The 20,714-nt window shown below is 38.4% G+C and overlaps 1 protein-coding gene across 2 annotated transcripts in view; it reads left to right on the forward strand.

Moving 5' to 3' along the window:
- stau2 (staufen double-stranded RNA binding protein 2) overlaps nt 1–20,714 on the forward strand; it is a 132,302-nt gene that overhangs the window by 23,326 nt on the left and 88,262 nt on the right. For both annotated transcript variants that reach the window (XM_055181359.2, XM_055181361.2), the window contains exons 6-7: nt 4,136–4,295; nt 11,066–11,173. In XM_055181359.2, the coding sequence (XP_055037334.1) occupies nt 4,136–4,295; nt 11,066–11,173 (268 nt within the window). The remainder of the gene's footprint in view (nt 1–4,135; nt 4,296–11,065; nt 11,174–20,714) is intronic.

Consider the following 20,714-nt stretch of genomic DNA (forward strand, 5'->3'; position numbering starts at 1 on the left):
TTTTAAACTCCTTAGAAAAGGAGACCACCGATCAACCTCATACCCAGATAGATGAATCATGGATAATATGTTATAGGAAACGCTTACTAAGGGAAGCATCGCAAGGATGGCAACCACATATAGCAATGCCCTGGCAACTACCTCCAACATCATCATTTCGGAGAACTGTTTTTAAACACATTATAAATGTTAGAAATGTATTGCTCAAAGTCTGTGAACTATGTAGTACTGAACTGTGGAGATTCTTTGGGCAGGGCTAAAACGGTGGCTCGATGAGGCATAGGAGCCAACAAGCATGGCCCCGCCCCTAACAGAATCACAAGCATCTATTCAAGTTGTAGCTGTATTTGAAAGCTTTTTTTGCGAGTGGGCGTGGTTTGATGCTGCGTTCACACCAGGCGCGGTAGAGGCGTCAAGCGCGAGTGGTTTAAATGTTAAGTCAATGTGAAGATGCGTTGACGCGCGTCTGGAGGTCTCATTACATGCGATTCCGCCTCATTTGCGCGTCTAGTTCACGTGAATGGCGCGAATTGAGCGTTGCTGCGCCAAACGTGCGAGTTGAAAAATTTTAGATCTCTGGCGGAAAAACGCGCCGTGTTAACCAATGAGGAGCTTGCTCTATTAGTGACGTGATTACAGGAAGCGAGCGGAGTCGCAGAAGCCCCTCTCATGACGTGAATTTCTCCGTGATTGTCTTGATGACTAGAATTTCATGCGCGGCTTTCACACGCATATGAAGCGAGTAAACTCAAACTGTTCAAGCGGCAAACTAGGCGTGTTGACGCAATTTTGACGTCGGCAAACGCAGCTGGTGTGAACCCACGCTAAGTGCTAACAGCAGACACGCCCCCAACGTTTGAAAGATTTTGATAATTTATTTTATTTACTTTAATCATTTAAACTTGCTGGGTGGTTAATATCACATTTTTTGTGATGTCAAAAAACTGAGAACGGTCTTTGAATTGGACTTTTTTGATTTATGTAGTTGCTAGTTTATTTACTCAGTCATTGTGGTATTATTGTGATATAATTTCATTGGGCAGGAATATTGTTCTGTGTTTTATTAGCATGCATGTAATGCTATCCGTTATACTTTACCGTCAGTTTTGGCATGTGCTTTGATTTCAACATCTCCCAGATGGTTTCACTTGGTATCAAATCTAATATCACAAGGCCTACAATGAGATGGAAGTTCTCTATTAGCTGAAATAAAATAAGTGGAAAATTTACGAAAAATGTACATTGCGTAGACCAAATAAACCTTAATTGGGTATCCCTTACAACATGCACATGTCTGTTTTAGGTTATGGGTAAGTGAATGTTTTGATGGACCCTTTCCTATTTCATGCTTAAACTTGATTATCACTAAACATTTATGGCACTCTTACAACGGCCAATGGCAAAATATTATTCCCCCTACCAAGTTTCACGTCAGCCTATTAGCTAGATTTCGGATTATAAACTTTTATTCGTCAGTGGTACATGTTTTATGTGATTAAGATGTTGTTATAAACGTCCAAATCATTTTTGACCCAGTTAGATGTATTTTTAATTCCCAAAACGCAAAAAAGTAGGGCTGAAACGCTGAGAGCATGATGATTTTGGAAAGCAACAACTACTTTTTAGCACAGTTCGGACCCTAGACGCTGCAGAGGAGTGTGAATGGGTTCTCCCCGGTGAGAGGGGAACGTGAAGGGGGAGAGCTGACGCTAGGTCAGTCGGTACCGTTCCTCATAAAGGCCTTAAAGTGCAAACAGACCCCTAAATCTGCCCACTGAACAGCGGCCTGACAGCCCTGCATGGGTGAGCCAAAGTTAAGATAAAGAAAGCTGGATATATGTGAAGCCGCTTTTGTTCCGAGCTGCTTCGCTTGGAGCCAATGGGAGTCATTATTTCACCAACTCATTGTTATGTCATTGACCCCATGGAAGAAGGGCCCTTTAATTTCACCATTTATTACTCCACCAATATTGTTCGGGTTCCGCCTCAGAAATAAATCTGTCTTTTCTCTAGTTGTTTTAAAGCTTTGTCCACCACTCCCATCAGCCTTTGTGTCCTCAGACACTTACTTCATGGGAGCTCCGTGGCAGAGAAGCACTCACACTAGCGAAGGGTGTAAATAATAGACGTTAGGGCTGCGTGCACAGGGCAGGACTCGACGGTAATGACTGTCATAACTCGCCCTGTTGTGCTGCATTGATGCCTTTATGTGAACCTGGCGTTCGGTGAGCGGACAACAGTCAAACTAATAAGTCTATTAGAGCAGCTGACGAACATCACAGATTGACCTGAACGCACTTCGCGGCACTTAGCATGTTTTGGATTGTATCATAAAAGCTGATGTGTGGTTTCTGCAGTTGTTTGTGTGTAAATACATAAACTGTATATGCTTTGCATTTGTGCATTAACACTTTTCATTAATACATTTACTTTTTTAATTTAAATTAATAAAAAAATATAAAGTATTATATAGAATTATTATAATTAATTATAAAATAAGGAAACTATTTTTTGTATTTTCAAATTAAAAGTTGAAAGTTACGGCAGCTTTCCTGCGAGTGGGCGTGGTTTCAGCGCACACAGTGGACACGCCCCCAGCTTATAAAAGCTGAGAATTCTGCCTGTTTTCAAAGATTTTGATAACTTATTTATTTTGGGGTATTTTTAATCATTCAAACTTAGCTGTGTTGTTAATGTCACATTTAATATTGAATTTTACACAGCCTTTAAGTGTAACAAACTTGTATGTATTGTTTTATTAAACGTTAAGATTAAAGGATTAGTCCATTTTCTTAAAAAAAATCCTGATAATTTACTCACCACCATGTCATCCAAAATGTTGTTGTCTTTCTTTGTTCAGTCGAGAAGAAATTATGTTTTTTGAGGAAAACATTCCAGGATTTTTCTCATTTTAATGGACCCCAACACGTAACAGTTTTAATGCAGTTTTAAAATTGCAGTTTCAAAGAACTCTAAACGATCTCAAACGAGGCATAAGGGTCTTATCTAGCGAAACGATTGCCATTTTTGACAAGAAAAATAAAAAATATGCACTTTTAAACCACAACTTCTTGTCTATCTCCGGTCCTGTGACGCGCCAGCACAACTTCACGTAATACGTCATCCTGTCAAGAGGTCACAGATGACGTATCAAAACTACGCCCCAGTGTTTACAAGTGTGGAGAAAGAGGACCGTTCCGACGTTGTTGTATGTGGAATGATACTAATTAATGTCTTTGTGTCAGTTTATTGTTTAAAATGGTCCGCAAATGTGCGCTTCATATATGTAACAAGTGACCTTTCCACAGCATTATGCAATAACATGAGTTTGCGCTGGCATGTCATAGGACCAGAGATGGACGAGAAGTTGTTCTTTTTTATTTTTCTTGTCAAAAATGACAATCATTTTGCTAGATAAGACCCTTATGCCATGTTTGAGATCGTTTAGAGTCCTTTGAAACTCTGTTGAAACTGCAATTTTAAACTGCACTAAAACTGTTACGTGTTGGTGTCTATTAAAGTCCATTAAAATGAGAAAAATCCTGTAATGTTTTCCTCAAAAAACATAATTTCTTCTCGACTGAACAAAGACAGACATGTGATATTAACCACACAGCCAAGTTTGAATGATTAAAAATATCCCAAAAATAAATAAGTTATCAAAATCTTAGAAAAACAGGCAGAATTCTCAGCTTTCAAAGCTGGGGGCGTGTCCACTGTCTGCGCTGAAACCACGCCCACTCGCAGGAAAGCTGCCTTAACTTTCAACTTTTAATTTGAAAATAAAAAAATATTTTTGCATCATTACATGAAAATGTTGCCAGAACAAGTAAACATCTGAACTACTGGCCCTTTGTTAAAATTTGTTATTCAAACTGTAATTATGTTGCCTTAAGTCACGTTTTCTTCCTCATTTCTCCCAATTAGCATCCATCACGTACAATTCAACTCCTGTTAATTCCATGTTGTTCTTTGGTAACTATCGTTTCCACTCCGCAGTTTGCACAGTAATCAAACTGCCAAGTTTCGATAAGCTAATCCTCTTAAAAATCAAAGGGCCTTTTTTTCTTCACCTGCCTTTTTCTCTTTCATTCAACCTTTCGTTCTCTGTCTCTTGGCTCCGTTTCAAATCTAGGTACCATTACCCAGTGCCTAAGGTATTTTATGTGCAGCTGACGGTGGGGAACAACGAGTTTATCGGAGAGGGACGGACTCGCCAAGCTGCCCGGCACAATGCGGCAATGAAAGCCCTTCAGGCCCTGAAGAACGAACCCATTCCAGAGAGACCACCTCAGGTAACTGTCACACCCCAGTGATCCACACACAGGACAGCCGATATGCTTGTTTTCTGTCAGTTGTACTTAATAGGCAAATTAAACATCTCACTTAAGTATACATATTATTATTGTGTATGTCAACTGATGTTCGCATTGCTTTAATACATTTTTGCCCATAATCTTCGTCTCTGGATTGTAGTTATACCTGTTCATGCATTAAAACTTTAATCTAGTTAATGTGATATGATGGGTTACGTATGCTGAGGTGCCGTAGTTCTTCTGTATCATTGTTATTTATAGCATACACATGACCAGCTATTTAGTTCATTGGTCATACACACTGTTAGACTTAACTGTAAATTCTACAGTTACTTACCATAAAATGCCCAGTAAAATTCCATCATTTTCTTTTTCAGTTCATTACTGTAATATGCATTGCATTATGGGTATTGACATTTAATTTACAGTGATTTACTGTATGTTTTGAATTTGCGGTAGACTGCTGTAAAACAACAGCAGTAGTACTACTGTAGTTGAATAAAACAGTGTTATAAAAGCATCTAAAATGGAAAAATAAAATATATTTACGAAAGAAATACATTTTATTTGTTATGCTTTTAGCAGTAAAGCAAATTTCAAAATGTGAATTGTTTTTCAGCAGTGTAAATAATTTATTGAGAATTGTAAATAAGAACGGGATTATGGATAAATGGTTGACCGTCAGATTTGAATTTGACTCAAGACATCAAAACGCTAGTGACGCCAAAATTTTGCTCCTCTGACCTTTCAGACCACATCTTTCTCAATTTGGCTGTGTTGCACGTGTGCCGGCTCACGGTGTGAAGCGTGTCCGCGCTATTCTCCAAGATGCACTTGACGGCCTTTTGTGCAGCAATTTTTTTTTTGATGACCTAGTTTAGGCGGTAGGGTTTCCCAGCTTAGGCGGGCAGCCCGAACTACAAAGTGCTGCGGAAAACCCTGTAGAGATAAGATTCAGAGCAATCCTCAAAACATACACGGACATACAGCTGTTTGCCCTAGGGTGATACTTCTAGTTTTTTTAAGTTGGATAATTGCGGTATTACGGTTTGCCCGAAATACTCGTCGTTGGCATGGAAGCTATTTTTCCTAATTGAAGAGTTAACTCGTCAATAGCAGCGCAAGAGTTAAGTTGACGACTCCTGGTATATTCTTACATATATCTAAAAGTCTGAGGCCATGTGAAAATGTTTTACTTTTTTTCGTCTACACTCGTAAAGAATTTTTAAACTTTGTTTTGTTATATTTTTTTGGCCATTTTTGCTTTCATTTAAGCAGTGATAGCAGAGAGGACAGTAAGGTACAGGGTGAAGAGTGGGGTATGGGACCGGCAAATTACCATGAGCCGGAAAATCAAACTCTGGTCACCGAAAGTGCGAAAGCACCACAGCCCTCTACACCATTGCCTCCGACAGAAATTTTTGTAGGATTTGAATAATTTTATGGAAAGTTGTGACGTTATATATCTACTCATCATACTAATCAAATGCAACAAATACATGACAGTGATGATGTTCATTTCTTTGTACAAAAGCTCACATTTCATTTCTTCCAGTGAAGCATGCAAGATGCCTATGGAATATTTTTTAAAATCATGCTGGGATAACATGGATTGTCGGATTTTGTGCAAAGTTTGGGAGTTCATGCCAGCACAAATGCATGCAAGCATAAGGAAGACATAGCAAGAAGAATTGAAATTCAAATTTTAATCTCAACGTTCCCTCAAATTGTCATGTAAAAACATTATTTCTAATGAAAGAGAAAAGAAATGTGCTAACTAATACAGTTTTTGGTCTCAGACATGCATATGCCCTGCATATTCACAACTTGTTATCATGTAAAAGTGATATTCAAGCTGACAATCCAGATCAGGATATGAGAAGGCACAACTCTTCTCATTTGTCAATGTTTACAAAATCTCCTCAGAGCTTTAGTTACTGTCAAAGTTGTGTTTGCTTGTACCTGCGGGCTATTCTTCAAAATACTAATTTCTCCCGACCGGAAATCATATTACATTGTGCCCCAAATGCCTGGCATTGACAGAGGTTATTTAAACCGCAGTGGCGCCTCTCTTGTTTTGTCTTGTCCTCCTTCTGTCTCCATAATGAGGTCTTTGTCAGACGTGTCTTCTGTGTAGTACTTTACAAATTGATACACAACGTACCTGTTTACACCTCAGGGCAAACCTTTGTTTGTCTGCTTGTTTTCTTACCACTGTAGTATATCTCAGACAGACTCAGACATAATGCTCTTAAACCCAGTCAGGTAAGACACAAAGCTGATCCAAAATGTAAGCTATTAGATATGCTGCGTTCTAAGATTTCAAAATATACCCTTTACGAAGGATGCAATCCCAGCATGCATTGCTTTGAGGTCAGAGCAACGAAGCAGCAAGAAGCTACAATGCTGGCTCAGCTTTGTTGATTTTATTGTCAAATGCACCATGTTTTCCTTTCTTTTTACACGCTTATTAACTTGCAAGCAAATCCAGAACAGGAATCTAATCAAAGCCAATTGTTTACCATGTGCTAACTGCCGAAGAAGCACATGCCAGTCAGTCTGCGAATAAACAATACTGCTGAAAGTACAGTAAGCCCCAATGCATGCAGACTGAGCGGTTAATAAACAGACTTTGAAAAGACGGAATAACAGGTTCACCGTCCACTTGTCGTCATGGGAACGGTGCTCAGTGACCGCACACTGTAAGCAGGAAATGGTTTAAATGAAGAACTGCTGACAGACGGACAGATTTGAGGTGATATTAAAAAGTGGCGCCCGATTAATCCTCCAGAAATGTTGCTTTCTGATTTGCAACACTTTGAAATTTGGCCTGTTTTACAGCTGAGCAAATAAACAATATTTGTTAGACAATTTATGGCTCGCTTCTTTCGAGAACAAACAGCGGCATTTTTAAGATCAAGAGATTTACTTGATTTATTCACATTTAGGTTTTTAATACAGCTTATAACCCCCCCTCCCCCAAAAAAATAACCAGACACCACTGTGATAAACAAATAAGGTTGCCTGATCTTTAAGCATTATAATGGCATATGTAAAAATTTCTCTTTGTGACAGTATTTTCTTTATGCTTCAAAACAGCTTAAATGTAAACCCTACACCTTGCCTCGTTTATTATATGTGGATTTATGAATATGCAAATTAGTCTCCACTCCTACTCAATCCCACTGCTCGGACCATACATATAAATATGCGAATTAGTCCCTATTTTGCACCACTTCGTACCATAGATATATATGTGAATAGATGCTACATTCGACAGTTTCAAACACATAACTGATAATTCAATGCATGTGCAATGCACTAATGTTTAGCGCTAATAAAACAAGTTAGTGCATTCACACCGCACATGTGAGCAGCATGTTTTAGCATCACAGAAGTATGTGGTAGAATTGGCAAAATATCGCAACAGTATTGTAAAAAGTCAACATTGCAATTTGCATATCGCAGTGGTTTGCAACAACAGAATGTTTTTATTATTTTAAAGTTATGCATAGTAAGTTTTTGGTCGTTGCAGAGAGACTTGCACACGAATGTTAGTGCCTCAGGGTTCCCACGGGTCCTTGAAATCCTTGAAAGTTTGTGAATCTGGGGGAATGAATTCAAGGCCATTGGAAGTTGTTAAAACTATAAATACATAGATTCAGGTCATTGAAAGTACCTGAATCTATTTTATGCAAAAAGTTTCCTGGAAAAAAAAATCCGTATTATTCCCTGTGTAGTGTAGGATAATATCATAAAAATTCTAGACTTTTTAAGCACACGTGCTAAACTGTTCCCTTTAAATGCTTATATATTTTGTATGCGAATGTTGTTCATACCAAAATGGTTTTTTGCATAGTTGTGTTTGACACATGAAAACGTCTCGGGTTACGTATGTAACTTTTGTTCCGTGAGAAGGGAACGAGACGCTGCATCTCCCTTGCCATACGTCCCGCGTTCCTGTAACGCCGTCTTTGGCAATATTGCAGATAGCGATATACTTCCTGGCTCCTGCATCACCCTGTCTTTGTCGTTAAGCCTCACCATTGGTTGAATTTGATATACACATTCAGACGCACTTACCTCTGTAGGCATCCCCAAAGTGTCACCGCAGTGACGCAGGGCGAGTTCCCTCAAAGGGAACTGTAACAATGTATCTTAAAAGATAACACGATGTAACCTTGGTCTCACTTAAAATGTGTCCCCACATTTAGTCCTTGAATTTGAGGCTATTGGATCTGGAAAGTCCTTGAAAGGTCCTTGAATTTGAAGTTAACTAAGGTGTAAAACATGTAATTATATATCATGTTTATATATTATTAAAGTAATTGTATTGTAAAAGTATTTTAATATAGTTTAACTAGATTTTACAAGCTTAAAGCATTGTTGGAAAGTTACTGTATATCTCATTTTCCGTCAATATTGTGCAGTTCTAATATATGACATTTAATATGCATTTTAAATGCATCTCCTATGGCCACTTGTGTTTCAGCAGAGTTAAGTTAATATGGCTATGCTTTATTATTTTAAATGAGTATTAGAAATAAAGACAAAGATGTTGTGCAAAATTGTACCCCTTTTGCCTTTGATTTGATTGCAGACTATTCAATATAGAATGCTATGTCCTATTAAACAGCTAAAATGTTTGTAGTATAACAATAATGTTTTTATTGTAATATTTTAGCTATACTTGTTTTTTTAACCTTTAACACTACACTGCACATTGATATAGCAATTAAAGGGATAGTTCGGCCAAAAACGATATTGAACCCATGATTTTAGATCTTTCTGTTGATTAAATGTAATGTTACGGGGTCCAGCCACAGTCCACGACCCCCAAGTCCAAAAAAAGTGCGTCCATCCCCCACAAACCAAATCCAAACGGCTCCAGGACGACAAACAAAGGTCCCCTGAGGGCAATCCGTGCGGTGTTGTTGTAGAAATATCCATATTTAAAATGTTATTAACGTAATTAACTACCTTCCGGTAGCGCGCCATCCCAGTATCATACGCATTCAGGATGAGCGCTTACGCAGGGACAGAGGTTTCTCTGCTGCTGCTCTGTCCCCCCGCCCTCCGAATTTGTCATACGTCACTAAGAAAAGTGCGTACACTACGCTAATACTCTCTCCTGAATCTAAGATGGCGGCGCTACCGGAAGGTAGTTAATTAATTACGTTAACAAAATTTTAAATATGGATATTTTTACAACAACACCGCACGGATTACCCACAGAAGACCTTTGTTTATCATCCTGGAGCCGTTTGGATTTAATTTGTGAAGGATGGACGCACTTTTTTTGGACTTGAAGGTCGTGGACTATGGCTGGACCCTGTAACATTACATTTAATCAACAGAAAGATCTAAAATATTTTCTAAAATATCAGAAAATGTGTTTGTCTGAAAAACAATGGACATATGCAACTCGGACAGCTTGGGGGTGAGTAAATCATGGGTTTAATATCGTTTTTGGCCGAACTATCCCTTTAATTTATGTTGTGAAGTGTCAAATGAATTTTACAAATCTTCACAGACAAACCTTCACAGTCGGCTACACATAGTCTAACACTTCCGAGACCACCTGACATCTCTTCGACCCAGGCATCATTACTAAGAGTTTGAAGGAAATGCGGAGTGACATGTCATGTGATCATTTAATGAAAATATAGAGAACCTAGTATAGTATGTCTACAGAAAACCAAAACTTGATCAAGAGCTTTGAGATCATGAGAACTCGCTCTTCTTTCTGAAATGTCAGTGGTGTAATAGAGGTGACCAAGATAATATGCTATGGGATCATATTAAAAGTCACCCTTTTGGAGCTTGTGTGAGAGTACAATTGCAGTTCTTTTTACAATTGATAAGATTTGAGTTAAAATCCTGGATCGGTTTGAAAGCAGTTTATTTTCTCACAAAACTGAACTTTCACAGGATCTCAAACCAGAAGCCGCTTGAGAAACAGCAGCCATGCGTTGAAACGACTCAACATCAGATTGGACATGAGATTGCAGAACCTGTACTTGAGATCTTTCTGGCTTGTCTTTATTTTGTAGCAGTTATGGTGTTTTTTTTGTAAGGAGGGAGTAGAGTAAAGATGGATAGCTCCTAAAGCATAGTTTCATATAAATGCACAGATAATTTGTTGTTTTGTCGCTAGTGACAAACAATATTGACCTTTTAGTTGAAAAAGGAGTTGAATTCATTCGCATTTGGAAATTGATTATTTACGTCTGGCAGAGATGACGAGCAGACACCATAACAGAGTCAGTTGTACAAAACCTTTCTTTTTAGTAAACTCTGTGTACACAAACAATGTTCTCAATGCTCGCGTTCATGTGTAGAGCTCCAGGTGATACTTCGAGCAAAGTTTCATGTTGTGTCGCGCCGCCTTATGTTGTAAAATAGTGGTAGTTCGGTAGCAGCGAACTGCAGCTGGAAGAACGCATTAGGGCATCACACCCTAACCAAGATATATTTTTTTTAAAGTAGCGTTTCTTTTCATGACAGTCGAGGTGCGACATGTTGTCTTTCGTAGCCATTTACTGTATCCGTAAGAATCATAGACAGTAAAAGATAAGAAATCCGTAAATCGTAGCAAGGTAGCCAATGCTTGTCAATAGCCTACTGGTACTCGTCCTCAAGATGGCGGCATGACGTAAAAGGTCACATGACTGAAATCCATCTATAGCTTGACAACCTAGTAGCTGAAGTGAAGCTGTTTTTACAGTGTTTGTTTGTGACTCTTTCAGTGTTCAGAGGAGAAGAAGGACAGTGAGGAGAACAGTGATGCCAGCAAATCAGAGATCAGCCTGGTGTACGAGATTGCTCTTAAAAGGAACCTGTCTGTTAACTTTGAGGTGCTGTACAGATGTAAATAATGGGAAAATCTCAACAGTTTTCATTGTTTGGAACAATCACCAATGACACCAATGTTTATCAAAAGCCATTGGAATGTGGAATCAAAGCCATTTTAGTTGGAAGTAGCGAAGGGCGATTTGCCAAAACATTTAATATAGATTTTGTGAAAAACATTTGACCGATTCACGGTTTGATTTTCAATTTTTTTACTTGTTAACTTAAAGGGACACTCCACTTTTTTTGAAAAAAGGCTAATTTTCCAGCTCCCCTAGAGTTAAACAATTGTTTTTTACCGTTTTAGTCGATCTCCGGTTCTGGTGGTACCACTTTTAGCATAGCTTAGCATAAGCTATTGAATCTGATTAGACCATTAGCATCACGCTCAAAAATAACCAAATAGTTTTGATATTTTTTCTATTTAAAAATTGACTCTTCTGTAGTTACATCGTGTACTAAGATCGACAGAAAATTAAACGTCGCGATTTTTTTAAGCTGATATGGCTAGGAACTATACTCTCATTCCGGCGTAATAATCAATGACTTTTATAAGTTGATTATTAGCAGGGGTCTACTTTTGGGCACTGCATTATGTCATTAATAAAATATCGGAACTCTTTGGTCATTTTTGAGGGAGATGTTAATGGTCTAATCGAATTCAATGGATTATGCTAAGCTATGCTAAAAGTGAGATCAGCTAAATGAATTCCAAAACAGTAAAAATCAAGTGTTCAAGCTGGAAAATGAGCCTATTTTCAAAAAAAGTGGAGTGTCCCTTTAAAACATGACTACAACAATACTGTAATAACATTCTTTTCAATCTGCAAGAACATCTGGTTATAGTGCACTAAACGATAGTTATCAGCATGGTATAAATATAAAATGAATTCACTTTTTTAATGTGAAAACTAGACCTAAGGGTGTATTCACACCAGGAAAGTCCGCTAGTTCACTTGTTTTGGTCCGGACCAAATAAAATGTTTTTTTTTTTTTTTTTTTTTGGTGCGGTTCGCATTCACACTGCCCTTTTTGCAAGTGAACCAAAATTTGTAAACAAAATCACATGTGTATTAAGGTCATTCATTCATTGGACATAAATTATCAGGTGGGGAAGAGCAAAATAATAGAGATAATTCATAATGCAATATTTGTTTTGTTACTTATTTGGTGTATATTGAGGAGCACATGCACAATGTCATTTAAATGATATTATATTATTTTGCACAGACAGCATAGACAGCATGTTCTGACAGTTGCGTTGTGCAGAAGACGTATCAGGTATTAAGTTATCAGGCTTTTGCGCCGCACAGATATATATAGAGAGAGAGATATGCTGTATACGCGGCTTTCATTATTCATACAAATAGCTATTCAGATTGTTCAAACCCAATTATTTTAGTCCTTCAAGGATTTCGCGATTTATTTTTGCGATCAAAATGACAGTAATTTCCAGAAGTTTGTGCAAAAATTGATCTTTTTCTTTAATTAGGATACCGATGCTTGTATAATATTAAATTAGAAGTTCTCAAGTAATTAAATAATGAAGTAAACAGTCAGTGATATAATAAGAACAGAGAAACAAAATGAAAATATGACAAATAAATACAAATTCAAGATGTTTTGTTGTTTTTTATATATATTCTCATATCACATGTTTAACGAAACAATTCAACTGTTATTTCTCTTTTAACTCATTCATAACATTCTCCTATGATTTGATTAGGTTTTTAATTAATAATTTTGTCAATAGTTTGGATAATGTATGCTATGACTTTTTTTATGCATCTGTTCAAATAATTCATTATTAGTTTGCGAATCATACATATGTCATGCTGTTCACTTTGCCAATGAGGACATTGCAAACTTTTTGTATAGGTTATTTTCTGTATTGTTTGCTTGGACCGTTGCATTTCATTCAGACGAGCACTCTCTGTGCAGACACAGTGCATCATCTGCACTGAAATGGTGCAGTCTGCGCAGACATGTTTGCAGCTATATTTCAGTGGATACAACCGCTAGGTCATGGTTTCAGTGGTTTCATGTACATTTGTTTGTTGCTTTAAAGAATAGAGCTGAGGGACAGATCGCGAACGTGGGAGTGAGATTGCTCACAAAGATGAACACGCTCTATAATAATATAGCCTAATTGGTTTTGGAGTTACAAAATTTTGCCCTGGGCGGCCGCAGTTTCGTTTTCAATGCAGGAAAACCTTGCAGAAATCAGATGATGTCTGCACTGTTTCATTTTGACTGTAAATTCCATTAAATTAAATTAAATTAAAATTGTGTCAAAACATAAATTCAAGTGCCACCTATTACATAATAATAGTAACTGAATGCTCTCTACACGTATTATACATTCAGTAAATGCTTTCAGAGCAGTGCCGGTCCTAGATGCTGGGGGGCCCTAAGCAAAGCTTTGTGAGGGGCCCTCTGTCAGTGTATTCAGACCCTGATAGCACACATGCATCTTGAAGACGTCTATTTGATGTCTGCGTTTACATCTGCAAGATGTCTTATTTAGATTGTTTTCTCATCTGCAATACGTCTGTGAGACGTCTCCTAAAAGATGTCATATAGACATATTGAAGATGTTTGCAAGACTTTTTTGATTTAGAATGTATGTAAAGCAGCTCTTTTCCTTTATAAGATGTTTTTACACACCAGATGTATTCCAGATCTCCAGATCTTTACCAGACATCTCACAGACGTACCTGTGCTATCTGGGTAAAACCCAGTCAATGTTGCTGTTAGTTAGTTGTTAACTAACCACATAGTGTATTATCTTATAGCTGTATATTATTCCCATATGCACATTACTTTGAAACCCTGACTGATAAACTTGCTGATTATAACATGAAACATGTATTTGCTGATAAGTTGTTTTGATTTAAAATGTGCTGTGAGAAGCACTAAAAAATTAACCTGATCTAAATGAATGTAATGAATTAAATTGAATATAAATACATACTGTTAATACACAGGGGTTAAATTGGGATTTGTTATGTGGGGGGGGCTCTGTGGGGAGGGGTACTTCGAGGGGTAACATGTTTAATACTGATGACAGCAAAGCCACTGGTGTGTTTCAATGACATTCTGGACCTCTGATAGGATTTGATAAGTTTCAGCTTTAAAAGAGCATTTCACCCATAAAAACATTAATCTTTATTGAAAGTGTTATATTTGTAGTCGAAATGTAACATACATTTAGAATTTGGTGCCTATTTTACAAAGAAAAGGGGTGTTTGTAGTCTCACTCCCTCAACAAAGATATTGCACTTCCTTCTTTCAATGATGCAAAATGAAGTGTCCCTTTAAAGCTGTCATAGAGGTTGACCCCAAATATTTTAAAAATAGTTTCTGATTTTAAATATTGCAAATCTATGAGTTTGACACCCTATATCCATTTGTTGCACATGTCATTATGCACAATTGATCAAACTTTAAAGGAAGTTAAAAGAATCAATCTCCTTGAATAATTCTAGGCATAAGATGCCCAAAAAGACTCAATTAACAAGATAAGGTACAACACACACTCCTGTATCAGCAACATGTCTTATAAATTAGCCATAGAGATTCCCTATGCTGGTCAGCAGCTGAAAACAATCATATAGTTAGGTTTGATTTGTGTAATCAAAATACATTATTTTATTAAACTATACAATGACAATGAGTTATATCCAGTGTTATCCAGTTAACATACTAATTAAACGAGTGACATATACTTTAATCCTTTACAAATTTCAAGTCTTCTAATAAGTTTTCTCGACGTGGGCACCATTCTTACCTCTCCCTCTCTCTCTCTCTCTCTCTCTCTCTCTCTCTCTCTCATGATGTCAAATTATCCTGCGCGAGAGCGCGTTCTTGAAGTTCAAAGGGAAAAGCGCGTGTTTTCGCGGCAATTGCGTCACCCTATTCGCGTCATTTGCATCGCCCCATGCTAGGACGCGTGTGGATGCGTCGTTACCAAATCACTCTTCTGCGTCATCCACGCGGCCGTTTCTAAATTTGAAGGCTGCAACCTCCGGATGTCGCATATGCGCGCTGCATACGTCATCAAGCCTGATTTATTTAAGTTAAATGAGCATTTCAATTGCCAGTCATAAACATAATATAACAATTAACCATTAACTAAGAATAATAGTCAACATTATAATTGTTAATATTCTGAAATGCGTTTTTATGACGCATATGCAGCCTACAAATGTGACCTCTGAAGGCTGCAGCCTTCGGATTGAGAGACTGCCTGCATGTTGTCCGAGTATATCACTGATTTAAGAAATCATTAAGTATTTTTAAAAACCCGCATAAATTCGGAAGTTTGCAAATTATTTAAATTATAGCGTCTTGTTTTCATTAAACATAATAATAGTTTTTCTTTGATATAATGGTTTTAAATAATTCTGAGATCAAGGGGGCCCTCTAGTGGTGCGGGGCCCTATGCAAATTGCGTAGTTTGCGTATAGGAAAGACCGGCACTGTTTCAGAGTCCATTAATGAGTCAAGAAAACATGTCAGACACACTTGAATCTAAGCTCTCTACAGTATATATTGTTTTTATGTAAAAATATCTGTGTTTGAGTGTACGATGATATGTTTGTTGCTATCCTCATTGCAGTGCATTTTGGGATACTCATAAAGGATGCATGCAGAGGTGTAATTGGTCATAAACAGAAACAACCTTCACGTTGAGTGCATGCACATGATACCTTAAAATCTGTGTAGGCATTTTACTAGGCTCTACACCACAGCTAGTGTCTCTATAACTGAAATATTTATATTCCTCTGCCCTGCCCTTCAAGTGTTCATCCAATTTAATCAACTTTAACCATCAGAACACATTTGGATATCCGTTTATTGAATGCACTGAAAATTGCTTGGCTGAAGCAGGAGGATAAAGTGGGAAAGTGATTATATAAAACGTCTGCTTTAAGTTAAGCTCTGTCAACAGCAGTTAAATCCAGTAATTGAAATTGCTTTACAACTAAGAAGCGTTTATCACGGGGATGAGGTTGATCTGGACGGCATTCAAAATCAGCAATACATTAAAGGGCTGCGTCAGTGACACTTTAAATCAACACCACAGCCTCCAAAAAACTTGAGCGGATGTCTGCGGTTCTCCGAAGCCTCACTGCTGCTGCGTCTTCATTTATCTTAAATGATTTTCCATGGCTGTCTCCAACTTGCAATCTGCAATCATCTGCTTGGCGTTGGTGGTCCAGAACCTTCCTGACGTATATTCTCCAAGAATCCTATGTACTTGCATGCGATCCCCTACGCCTGGGACCCCAATCCAACAGCGTTTGGACACAATGTAACAAACTCATTTTCCTCCTTCAAAGTTTTTGCTGTAACTGATCTGTGAGAGTCTGGAGCAGTTTCAATCTTTTTTGATCTTTTCAGGAATTTTCTCCCCAGCTATTTGTATGAATGGAAACATTTTTCTTGTTTCGTTTAGCAACCAAACATAAAATATTACACTGTTGTTATGGCACATATACCACAAGTCTTTTAAATTCCATGTACGCTGTTGCTAAAATACTCCTTTTCCCCTCGGGCTGTTTGGGTAAACCAGAATATAGCCCCGATATGGACTGTTCAAATCTACACATTCAACTTTACATCAGTGTCAAACGATACCATGAGATACCAGCTTCAAAGGGACAAATATATTAATCACAAATAGACACCTTACTGAGGTACAAGACTGGAAACCCAGGCCAACTACCATCCATCATTTACATAAGTACCTTCCCCTAGGGCATACACATCAACAAGCCATACAAAAGAGCTTTTTTTCATTATCTTAGTCTTTTCCATTGTCCCACCCTGGCCTGGTATCCTCTCTTCTCACCAGGCGCTCTCACTAATACTGTATCTCCCCTAACATAGATGGAGACATGAAGATCTACCTCATGTTACATGTTCCTACAACTTGATCTCCGCCAGCCAAGCAAGACTCAAGTGCAGACAGAAGAACTGGCCTCCGTCAGACACAAGAATCAAAGTTTTCGCTGAAACCCCATCGCTGACTGAGGATTTCATATCATACGTTGCAGACAGCCTCGTCTGCCGCCACGATGGGAGTCGGATCCTGGTGCCAAGACCTCCTCACAGTCCTTGTTCACCCAATGAGGCTCATTTGTCAGATGGAGCTGCCACCCACCTACCTTCATCTTTTATACTTGAAAAGAGCTGCCATGGAAACTGCCAGGTGTCTAGCCAGCTCCGGAGTTACCAGGCCTGATTAGGCTTGTTGTAGTAGTTGCTAAAGTCACCTTCATAGATATATGTATATAAAGGCTAGATGTGTTACGGCAGAGTCTGTAACGTCATCACCTGGCGGCCACCTTACCACAGGCAGCTCGCTCACTCGTAGCATTGAGTTTTAATGGTGCAGATACTTTTAAATGACCATAACTTGCTCAATTTTCTACCAATTTTCAAACGGTTTGGTTTCTTACGAACGTTATTAACTCTTTCGCCGCCATTGACGAGATATCTCGTAAATCAAGAGAAAACGCTTCCCTGCCAATGACGACTATTTCCGGCTTTCTGCAATACCTTCCGCAACTTTTTAAACCCGGAATTATTGCCCTATGGTATGCGGCTGCATGTCCGTGTCTGTTTTAAAGATCGCTCTGAATGGGATCTCTATGAAAAGTCCATCACAAAAATGGAATTATCTCTGCTTTTTGCTCAAAATGTGGTGTTTTTGCAGAAACCTACCCATATTCAAAAGCTGATTACAAAAGAACTACTGAAGGTAGGATGAAACATTTTTTTTTTTTGAAAGCAGAGGGTCTGTTCTCTCATTTTGATATATTGTATGTTTATATATTTAAAGCGACACCATGTAATTTTTCAACCTTCATAATAAATTTTCAAGACATCAACTTTAAATAGGTTGAATGACATGTCTACCATAGCCTGACAGGGTCTGTATCACTTTTACTCGTATTTTAAAACTTAGGGTTTCTGGTAGTAACCAGAGCACAAAAAAAACCTACAAAATTCGACTGCTTTACATCATACGTCACTTCCTCCACACAATTTGTTTTTAACGTGAATTTTGCTGGAGGCTACTTAAGGATTGTAGAGAGCAACTTCTATTATATGACTCTGTGGCACCGTGTTAGTGTCACGGACCTTTGACACGGGCGACCCGGGTTCGATTCCCCTTTAAGGCAATTTTTTATATAAACTCACGATCTTGATTCATACATAAATGCGATCTTCTTTATAAATGACGGCGATTATCTTGCATATAGTTCCCTGTATTCAGATGCTGTGTTCACGTATTTACCTTTCTTTTACTGTCTATGGTATTTACATTACAATCCAGGATGCTATAGCAGTCAAACTTGCTCAAACTCACACAGTGTAAAACCAAACCCTATCCAGAGATCATGCACAATTCCTAACAGGCTGTCAGGCTGATTTGTTATAAGTTATCATCGATTCCAAACAAGAAATAGTTTCTCCCATTTTCCATTGTTCAGATCATAGGTCGCTAAGCTGTTGATTTAGGCCGGTGTTGCTAGGTTTGAATTTATAGCTGAATTCGGTCAATTTTATTATCACCATGTTGACGCTTCGCTAAATCTCCTTCATGACATAAACCATGTAGGGAGTTCCTTGCATCACACGGCCTCACGGTTGAAATCTCTTTCCCTTTCTTGAAGAAAGCTACAAATACCTTGCAAATATTTCTAAGAGGGAAGTGCACCAGAGTGTTGTCATTTCAGAAAGTCATGCTTACTTACAGAGAAATATCTGAATTGTTATGTAACATCCAAGTGTGATGATCAAATGCATTCCACATCAAGGATTAGTAAATATTGGGTCATAGCGCTCCGTCGACTATGTGGGAAATCCACAGTGCTCTCTGTGTTCATCGATTCCTGGCCATCTTAAGATGAAAGCCCAAATTGTTAGTGATGCAGAGTTTACGGATGAAGATTAACGACGTGTGGCCAGACTTCCAGTCATTCATATAAATTAAGTTGAAGTTTAAGGAGTAGTTCTCTCTTTAACAAATTGTGTTTACTTAACAGTTCGCATGTTCTCGTATTGTTTGACACTCTTACTGCGGAGAAAAAAACAACAATATATAATGACCCAGCTTTATTGTTTGGTTTTGGGATGACATTTCTGTAAAGCGTGAAGCTTTGCATTTGAATTGGACGATGTGGTGTTATGGCTCTTCTCAGCTAAGCCAATTTTACTGTAGTGTCACATGTTTGTATGAACGCCAGAAAGTTGGTGTGCAAAGAGAGGATGTAAGGAGGTCTCTCGAGGCGGATAACTTTCAGTTCTGACTGAGCACATAGAGGCCCACCCTCAGCTGTGTGTGTATGTGTGAAACTCAATCCCCCCACTGTTGCTCTTTAAAAGCTCAGAGCGGCTCACCTGTTCTGTCAACCATCTTGATGATGTCACAGGAAGTAAATATAATTGCATGTGCATGACACGTTTCAGTTTCTCACGACAACATTCGTGAGAAACTGGTGGTAGCAGCATAGCAGCGCAAGATCAGCCAAGACAAAATAAACAACATTCCCCCCAAAAAAACGTAATATCGAAACAGACTTCATTATCGCAAGCCTACACCAGTGTTGTACGTAGTTTGTGTGTTGCTGTGTGTTAACACACCTCCATTACTTAATGGGGCAGTTGAATTGCCTGGTCTGTACCACTAAACCAGAGGTGCCCAAACTTGGTCCTTGAGTGCTGGGCTGCGTCCGAAATCACCTACTTCCATACTACAGTAGATAGTAGGTGAAAAGCAGTAGGCGAGTAGTGTGTCCAAATTCATAGTATTCAACAGTAGGCGAAAAGTACCCGGATGACCTACTACTTCCGGCAAGATCCTAAAGTGTTCATTTGATGGAAACTTTGACATCCTGTGATCCCCAGTAAAGGAGTTATCCAACGAAGAAGAAGATGGAGGGGTGTTGTTTTATTCAAAAATGCCCAAAAGCGGTAACACGAGTCTATTCAAATGCAAATACATATTACGCATCTGTCCTTTGTGGTTAAATTGCACTTTTTTAACGTCATTCCAGTTAACAACTAACTTGTCTTTAGTCTACATCAACATGGCGGATGTAGTAAGGTCTTAATGAGCATACTAGAAACTTCCAGGCAGGTGTGCTGAGACAAGCTGGAGCTAAACTCTGCAGGACACCGGCCCTCCAGGACCAAGATTGGGCACCCCTGCACTAAACATGGGGGCAATGTTTACTAAAGAGGGCAAATAGAGTGCCACAGGGATGAAGTATTCTTATAGGACAACCCGGAAGGTGGGACACTTCCTCGACAAAAAGCACATTCATTTTCCCCATAGACTTTTGGATTATCACAAAAAATAAGCTCTGTGTTTAACAAAAGTTAAAGACACTTACACGTTCATCAAGGATGAGCACAACCTTTACGAATTTTGAAGTCCAAATGCGTTTACTAGAAATTTAAAGCTAACCACACGACCACTCGACTTCAACATCATCACCACAACTCTTTCAAACTCTATTAAAACATTTG

This window comes from Misgurnus anguillicaudatus, chromosome 25 (assembly GCF_027580225.2).
Source record: "Misgurnus anguillicaudatus chromosome 25, ASM2758022v2, whole genome shotgun sequence".
Taxonomy (NCBI): domain Eukaryota; kingdom Metazoa; phylum Chordata; class Actinopteri; order Cypriniformes; family Cobitidae; genus Misgurnus; species Misgurnus anguillicaudatus.